The following is a 9,004-nucleotide window of genomic DNA, read 5'->3' on the forward strand; positions in this document are numbered from 1 at the left end:
TCCCAGCTCAGAAACTGGCAGACCCCCACCGTGCTGCTCCGCAGTCGGCCCCACAAACAAACTCCCAGAATAAATGACCAGCACATAAAAAGGTGAATAATTCACTGTAATGAGGGAACTTAGCAATAATAACAACTGACATATGTCGTCAAAATGAAGTGAAATGGGTGCTTTCTGGAAACAAGACAGCATTAAGGAAAGTGGAGATGCAGTCTCATAAACAAGAAAACAACTCTACTGCATAAAAATAGGTAAACCTAAAAAAAAAAAAAAGAATAATAAAAATGAAGTAGTGATCATTTGAACCCCTGGAATGTGCCCTTGACTCAAAGCCTCGAGTTGGGACCTCAGTGTCAAAGCTTTCATTTTCTTAAGTAACACTAAGTAAGTGCCCTCAAAACTCAAGAATTATGACAGAGGGTGGAATTATGAATACGTATAGACTAACCATTAATAAGAAGAAAGTGGAAGCTCAACATTAATCATCAAGATTTTAACCTCTAATTCTTACAGCTTTAAGCAGTTTGGTCTAAGCTGTGAAAAATATGACTTTGGCACACAAGGTGACTGGCAGAAAGGATGTTTTCTTGTCTGTAACATTCCAGTACTGCAGTTTCACTAATTGAACAGTATTTACTATACAATCGTTTTAGCCTAGATTATGAAGTACACCACACAGTATGCACTTAGATAAGACATACTGGAAGTATCATTTCTGTGTTTACTACAAAAGCGGTACGTAGTAAAACTACAGTCCCCACACAAACCATCCACTGTCACAGGATATCAAACCATCCTGTTTTTATCTTTTCTTTAACACACATTTACATACACACACACACAGAAACACAAGGGCACAATCATACACACACATGGTAAGCACAGAGCATGGACTTCAATTAAAGTCCCATTAAAGTTTCGGCTGAAAGGGGGATGGACCATAGGAGGCAGAGAGGGGCATTTATTGATGGCGCCCTCACATCTCGTTCCTGCATTAAGTTGATTTTAAAAGCAATTAATACACATGGTCAGGGAAAAGTAATGGAGAGCCCCATGTTCTTAACCTGCCGGACATTTCCCAGCCGAAGTCCTGACCAACGCAGGCCTGCTTTGCATTATAAATGACAAGATAAATCTTAATGGATTGAGGATAATCAGCTAGCCATGAAGGCTGACATATACACACATTCACCAGGCATACGAGCGCACAAACATGGACGTACAGACACGAGGGAAATTAAAGGCTTTGAATACGTCTGCATTGATTATTTTAAATTATTAGCCCACCTCTCTTTGGACCTCCAATGCTTTTAGCCTAAGCTTTAACACATTTACAGAGACTTATTGACTATAATTACAACTGAGTCCTAGTAATGGACACATCAATTATGAGTCGCACATGTCTCTGACCAAGCGTTGCTCAGGGAATCCCAATCTGGGGTCCATTAGCGTCTCTCCTGCTGGTCTGAAGCTCAATCAGTCTTTACCTTCACCTCTACTGAAACAGCTATTACCTGGCTGAAGTAGATAGTAGCTCTAACATTAGCTTGAACTGCCAAAAGAAGAGGCGCCCAATACTTTGGGACCTAAAACAAAGGCCTAATAGCTGAGGAGCTACACAAATGACAGCTTTTCTTTCCTTTTGCAATTTCTGGACTGAATCTGATAATAACCACCAAGCCAATCTGTATCACTTATAGAAGGTTTAGTCATTTGTGTAAGAACTGGGAAGTGCAATTGTTAATAAAGTGTATGTGAATATATGATACATTTTCACTTTTTTAAAATCACAAGCAGCTTTCTAAGCGGAAATAAATGGATAAATTGCAATTCCAAGCACTTAAAATATGCATTACCAAGTTAATAATTTCAATATTTGCAGTAAAGATGAGGTTTACAAAGGATATACAAAGGATTATGAGCACCTTCCTAAAACTATGTTGTCATGTAATGTTTTAGCAAACTCACTGTGGGCTGCAGATGCCTCATTAATGTGCCCCCTTGTTTTTAATAGCGCAAGTAAAAAAGAAGAATCATAGCTGTGGCTTGCTTTTACACAAAAAAACAAACATACTGCATTGATGCATATTTACTGTGTGGGAACAAGGTCCAAAAAAGAGGGAGAAGGAACAGTTCAAGAAAGCAAGCGTACGTACCGGTGTGAGTGCGAATGTGTGCCAGGAAGGCCATAGAGTTGCTGCTCTTGCACACCTTGCCACAGTATTTGCACACGTTGCCCTGGTTCTCCTCCCGTTCGCGGTTGATCTGCTCCGTGTCCTCCAGCACGTACTTGTTGACCTCCCTCAGGAGCTCCTCGTGTTTCTCCTTGATGTGATAAAACAGATCCTGCTCGGATTCAAATCGATCCGTGCACTTGACACACTTGAAGCTTGCGCCCCCTTCGGGCAGCTCCTCCACACTGTTCTGCTCGTTGCGAAGGTGGGCAGCGCTGGTCAGGTGCTGGTGCAGGTTGCTCTCGGTGTAGAAGGACTTGCCGCAGACCAAACAGTGGAAATGCCTCTCCTTGGAAGGATGCTTCATCGAGATGTGGACATTGAGGCCGCTGATGCCGTCCGCCATGAATCCGCAGTCCTCGCAGCGTATGCGAGAGTTGCTTCCTTTGGTTTCCTCCCTCACCTTTGCTTCCTTGGGTTTGAGCTTCTTGACGTATGCGGAGCTGGGAGACACTAAGCCAGAGGTCACTGGTGATCCTCCAGTCAAACATATCATGGTGGCTTCACCTTCCAGAGACAGGCCTTCCTGTGCAGCCTGCTCCTGCTCAGCTAGGAACTTCACAGATACAATACAGGCATCAAAGGGAAGGGCTTTGGACATTTGTGTGTCTCTAGTCATAACGTCTACCTTTAAATGTTCATCATCTGCTTGTTTACCCTCTTGTTCCTGGCTCTCTGGCTGTGCCAACTCAGAGACTGAAAGCTGACATTCTTCATCCTGCTGGGCTTCAGAATCTGCTGTTAGCTCAGTCGCTTCAATGGTCATCTCTGGTTCACGACAAGCAGGAGATGTAATTGCATTTGCTTGCTTCTCATCTCCACCTACAAGCACATCATTAACCAGCTCTGTGGTGACACAGGGCGCAGGTGTATTCTGGCCTTCCACAGATTGACTGTCTATGGGACAGGATTCAGACACCTCTGCGGGACTCACGGATTCACATTCAGGGTTAGAATTTGCTGCAGGAAGCTCCGTGATATCATTCAGCTTTAGAGGGAGTGCGAAGGCTCTTTGTCCTTCGCTCCCTTTTTGTTCCAGATATTTCTGACTTTTCTGCTTGTGTTTCTCTGTGCTTGCATGGCGGGACATTTCCCTGCTTGTTACAGCATAGTAACTGCACGCTAAACAGACATACTCAAAATCTCTGGTGTGTTTTCTCTTGACGTGAAGATGGAGGGACGGAATAGATTGAGCAACAAAATCACAGAGGCTGCAGGCATTGACAGAGTCATATTTACTTTTTTTCTGGTTTGCCTCTGGCTGAGTTTGCTCGTCTCCACCGTGTTCTTTGGAAGTTGTGTCATCAGATTCTTCCTCTGTGCCGGTGGTCTCTACGATGGTATTCGGCTCCTTGGTTTCCTGAATTGATGTACTTATGTGATTTGTGATTGGGTTCTTACTTGTGCATTCTTGTGCACGTCTAACATGCTTCTTTGTTAAACAGTGACGATCCATGTCTCCTTTGGTCACACAGCTGTAGTTGCACAGAGTGCAGCTGTAGCCATAATCTTTGCTGTGTTTACGGCGAACATGAACACTGAGGTTGGTGGCGTTGGACACCACCAGGCCACAGTATCCACATGTGGTTGTGGAGCCTTGCTTTGGTCTTCCTCTTTTCTTACTGGGAGGTCCCAGCTCTAACTCTTCCTCCTCAGCTAACACGGCTTTGGCAGCCTCAGCTGCCTCGTCGGTTTCCTGTTCTCCTCCTGTCAACGTATCTACCCCTTCTCCCCCGAGCATCTGAGCTACGTCATCTATAACAGCACCATCTCCAGCACCATCTCTGCTTACCCTGTCGACATATACTTCAGATTTTGAGCTCTTGCTTTCTTTCTCCTGCTGCTGCATGTGGCTATCTGAGGACAGGTGAGAATCCATCCACTCAGATGTGGCAGAAAGAAAGTTGCACAATTTGCAACGGTACCAGTCCTGGTCAAGGTGTTTGACACGAGCATGGTTCTCCAGCAGCGTAGCTGTGCTGACCCTAAAATCACAGTTTGCGCACTTCAGCTGGAACCTGCTGAGGGTGCGTTTGGGGGTCACTCGTGTTGAAGTAGCCTTCATGCTACTGCCAGGATCCACAGCCTCCTCCCTGTCATCTATGCTTTCATCAGCATCAACTGAAAGACAGTTCAGAGATACAATTGTTAAATATAACTTAAAAAAAGAAAAGAAAAGAAAAAAAGACAGGCACATTTTTTATTCTACTACCTATTACAAATATTATATTAAGCCAATGCTTAATTCACATGTAATGCTAAAGGCTTAGAACTGTGGAGAACAGGATATACTCACATGTATACGGGGTGTCTTTGGTGTGGTATCTCTGGATGTGAACATCTAGAGGAGCCTTGTCCCTAAACTCTTGCCCACAGTAGTTGCAGGAATGAATAATCTTGGGTTTTGGGATTCGCTTGCTCACTCTTCTCTCTTGTGTAGGGATTGTTCCTTCTTGCTCTACCTGCTGTTTGTCTAATACACTTTGCTTTTCAGTTACATCCTTCATGTTTGTGCCTTTGTCACTTGCGACTGATCTCAGTTCATCACGATCAGAATCTTGTTCCTGTTTAACCTCAGCGCCACTCTCTGCCTCCATGTCTGCCTCCTGCTGGATTTCAGCAGGACTCACATTAGAGATATTTGCACTTTTCTCCAAAGGTTGTGCAGCTTTGTCAGACATCTTTCCGTGCTTTCGTGCAAAGTGGATCTTCAGTGATCTCGGGCATTTGGCTGAGAAGCCACAAACTGTGCAGAGGTTGTCGCCGTCTTTAGGTGCAGAATTCGGACTTGGTCTCTCAATGACTTCTTCATCTGCTTCATCGAGCTCAGCAGCACTGGGCGAGTCTCCTGCAGTTTCCTCCATTTCCACATCATCTATATGCACTTGCCCACTGCTGTTATTTTCAGCCACTTTCTCCTCAATGGCTTCCTCTCCTGATATCACTGTTTCATCCATATCATATCCTGCTATGATTACACACAACAGTGAAGCTGATCGCTATCATCAGAGCTGGTTCAGAATCCTGAAAGAGGGGGGAAGATGGAAGACAAAATGTCAGACATCTTTATTTGTCTGAAATACACTTTAGTGTATGCTATAAAAAAAAGAAAAGGAAATAGTAAAAAGTTAAGTTCAGCGAGACAAACAACAGCTAACAACAAGCTTCTGAAAAGTATTCCTTCTGCAGCATTCTCGGACCAAGCACAAGTAAATGTTGCCATCTAGTGCTTCCAAACAGACATTGTTAGTCACAGACATCCAGCATGAAAATTGGCTGCTGCTTATTTAAGTTCTGCTGGAATTCAAACCTTTTGTGTGATAAATGTACTAAAAATGTACAATGGCCAACACAGATCAGTGGACTGCAAATCAAGTATTGTTCCTTGAAGTTTATTTACTTGACATGTCTGTCTTTGCAGTGTATTTCATTTGCTTTTGTTACCCCATTTACTCCAATATTATATCCTCTTTAAATAATTGGATTATTTTTGATTGAACTTCTGTACATACAAGTTAGACAGACTACAATGACATGTTTCGTTTTGGATTTAAAAACGAAAAAACTGTTTAGTGTCAGTTAGTTTCCACGGTGGATTTTATTTTTTCAGTTTAGTTTGGAGGGCATGTGTCTGAGGCAATATTTAGGAAAATTAGTACAGGTATTGTAATAAAAACACAGAATGATTTAACATCTTTAACAACTCATCAGGCAAGTAGTAATAAAAATATTTCACCAAACTAACAATTACCAAGACTAAGGATATTTCATTTTCTTTCATTTTAGTGTTCAAAGTTCACAAAATCATTTCAGTTATTTTTTCAAAATCTAGTTTTTATCTTTATTTATTTTTTTAACTAAAACATTTTTCATGTGTACTTTTAGTTTAGTTAGTTAACTATAATAAACCTGTCCCCGTCAGTTCTTTGGCAAACAAGTTGGACTTCATCTGACCAAAAAGGTTTCTGTCAATACTAATCATTAAACATTTCAATCTCCCCTTTTTTGTGTAATTTTGTTTGTAAATAATGTATCTCAGGTTCAGTGGCTAACCGACACTCTCAAATCCTTTCCTATCTTTGTGTTTTTCCACAGTCTACTTTCTCACTCATATAGCCAATGAATTAAAATGTGCAGCTTTTTCATTAGATCCACAAACAAATTGAGGACATATCATTTTCACAGGAACTATATAAAAATAAAGTAGTCACTATCCGGTCCTGTGGAAAAACTAAGTACCCCCTATGATCCCCCTTTTAGCAGCAATAACTTAAAGTAAAGATTTTATCAGGCTCTCACATCACTGTAGAGAAATTTCAATTCACTGAGGTTTTTGCAGGGCTTATTTAATGCACTGCTTTATTAACGTCCCACCACAGCATTTCCATAAGGCTGAGGTGTTGACTTTGGCTCATTGCAACACTTATTCTTTTCTTATTCAGCCATTCTCTCGTAGATTTCCTGCTGTGCTTGGGATCATGGTCCTGTTGCATGACACAGTTTGAGCCCAGCTTTAGCTTGATCTAGTCTGACCATGGGGTGAATTTTCTAGGACATCCACTCCTTGGCATTGCTTTACCACACAGCTAAAGGCTCCAGACCAAAAAACTGACAAAACGTCTGCTTTTCAAAGGTGCCGACACTTGCTAATGATCAGTTAATTAAGTGCATTTAATTAGTGGCACCTAACAGCTGCTCACCTTCTTAATTCCTATGGAAGCAGTAAGGGTGCGCTTAGTTTTAAATATTCACAATGCTGTCCACTTTCATTATTTCCATTGTAATTATGTTATATTTAAGTTTCAATTTAGCATTTTTGTGCTCATTACTTTTCTTTGATAGCTCACCTTCACCCTGGATTCCCTGAAAAGGGAATGTCCATCCATGGATTCACCATGGATGGACATTCCCTACACAGCAGCCCTGAGAGCTCAACACGTCACAACTTTAATTACATGAAAATTTAGAAAACAATTTTACTAACTTAACAGCACAAACACTGCAAATTTTGAAAGTACCGAAATGTGCTGCAAATATAAAAACATAATCAAATAAATACATAATCAAATATACAGGCAAAATAAAATTTTAAGAATCACAGTAATCAAATATTTACAGTACTCAATCAAATATTCTTCTGTGGAAAGAATTATAATGCACACAAATTATTATTCCATGTATTTGTGGGTGAGCTGATGAGATTTATTTGGTGAATCTCACTTTCTTCATGTGTAACAACGCTAATTGTGAGTGTATAATACAGTTTAATACCCTTACATGTTGTTTTTAAGGGGCCATAACACAGACCTCGGGGGTTTGGACCCAATCATATTTAAATATGCAGGACATCCAGTCAGACTTTTAAAGTATCCAACTTTGAGAATATCCTAGGGTGTGCTCACTACCACCAACTACCGTTTATTTTGGTAGCATACGATTACAGGATTAACTGAAGTATCACCATGTAAAGACTGTCCATATATATATATATATATATATATATATATATATAAATAAAGGCTCGCAAACAGTGAGTTCACTATAACAGCAGAATTCTATCGGTGTTGTGTCTGTAGCTAAGGAAAGCGGACAGCGGTCCTGAACGAGTTCGTTACTACTTTCAGTGCACAACTCCGCTTGAATGCCCACTTAAAAAAACAACAACAAAATAAAAAACTGCCAATTTTATATGTGTCGATATATAAGCAGTTTAACGACTAGGCGTCAGTGCTAGCTTGGAAGTACTGGTAAAGTTAGCCACAAATGTTTTATACAACACGATAAAAACTGCAACGAAGAGAGAGACAGCCAGTGCCACAGTCCTACATGTTCCTTTGCCGCTCATTTCATCGCTTGAATGATTCATACTCTTAAACACTAGAAGACTGAAACATTACAGCCCCACTTCTTAATACAGTTGCTAACTTGCTAGCAACATGTTCTCCAACGGTCTTCTGATATACGCACAACGCATCCAATTAAACTTCAACATCGGCAGAAACATCCAATCGGAACGGAGATAAGGCGGGTCTATGTAGGTCCTAGGCTTGGAAAACGACGGCAGCACAGAGGCCCAAAAAGGAGGCTAACGTCGACCTCGGAAACTGTCTTCTATGCTGCAGGAACAGTACTTTATAACACTCAAGAGACTACGCAATCGTTTGAAAAAAGCCAATACGAGTATATAGATGTCTGTACAGTGAAATACTAGTTGAACTTACCTCTTGTTATATGCTTATTTCCACTGTCCGCGCTTTTTGATGCTAGACACAAATGGCGTACCGTAGCGTGAGCCATGCGTCACAGAAGACGGCCTTCCTGCCCGCGGCTTCTTGTTTTTTTTTTTTCTACATCAGCTGATTTCATCACATGATGCATTCTGGTTCTGTGGGAAAGCGAAAAACGGCGTAACAGTACTGAAATGCGTGACATTTGAAGGCTTAGTTAGTCGTTGGAAAGCCGTCGGTAAACATATGTTACTAATTGTTCTTACTAATTAACACCGAAAATGTAAAACTATTGAATATGCTGTAGAACGCCATAAGTTAGTACGTGATGCATTCAAAGTCACCATTTACAGAAAACCAATATAATCAGCAATTCAATACATCATGCACGTATGTCTAAAATTATTTTTTATGTATGTATTTATTAAGTTTTGTTTTGTTTGTTTGTTTGTTTTTACTTGAGAAGAAATTCTCTAGTTTTCTGGTAGACTACTCTTTTCATGCTGTATTAATAATAGATTATGGCATACAGTGTTGAAGTAA

At 40.8% G+C, this 9,004-nt stretch overlaps 1 protein-coding gene across 1 annotated transcript in view; it reads right to left on the reverse strand.

Moving 5' to 3' along the window:
• Nucleotides 1-8,560, reverse strand: part of znf407 (zinc finger protein 407) — a 158,499-nt gene extending 149,939 nt beyond the window's left edge. The window contains exons 1-3 of the mRNA XM_086310641.1: nt 8,456-8,560; nt 4,531-5,258; nt 2,157-4,355 (exon numbers count right to left, since the gene is read on the reverse strand). Coding sequence (XP_086166767.1) covers nt 2,157-4,355; nt 4,531-5,191 — 2,860 coding nt within the window. The 5' untranslated portion in view covers nt 5,192-5,258; nt 8,456-8,560. The remainder of the gene's footprint in view (nt 1-2,156; nt 4,356-4,530; nt 5,259-8,455) is intronic.
• Between the last annotated feature and the right edge of the window lie 444 nt (nt 8,561-9,004).

This window comes from Aulonocara sp. 'chitande type north' Nkhata Bay, linkage group LG11, assembly GCF_057382095.1.
Source record: "Aulonocara sp. 'chitande type north' Nkhata Bay isolate Kocher_YH1m ecotype deep benthic linkage group LG11, A_spYH_male_GT1.1, whole genome shotgun sequence".
Classification (NCBI taxonomy): Eukaryota; Metazoa; Chordata; class Actinopteri; order Cichliformes; family Cichlidae; genus Aulonocara; species Aulonocara sp. 'chitande type north' Nkhata Bay.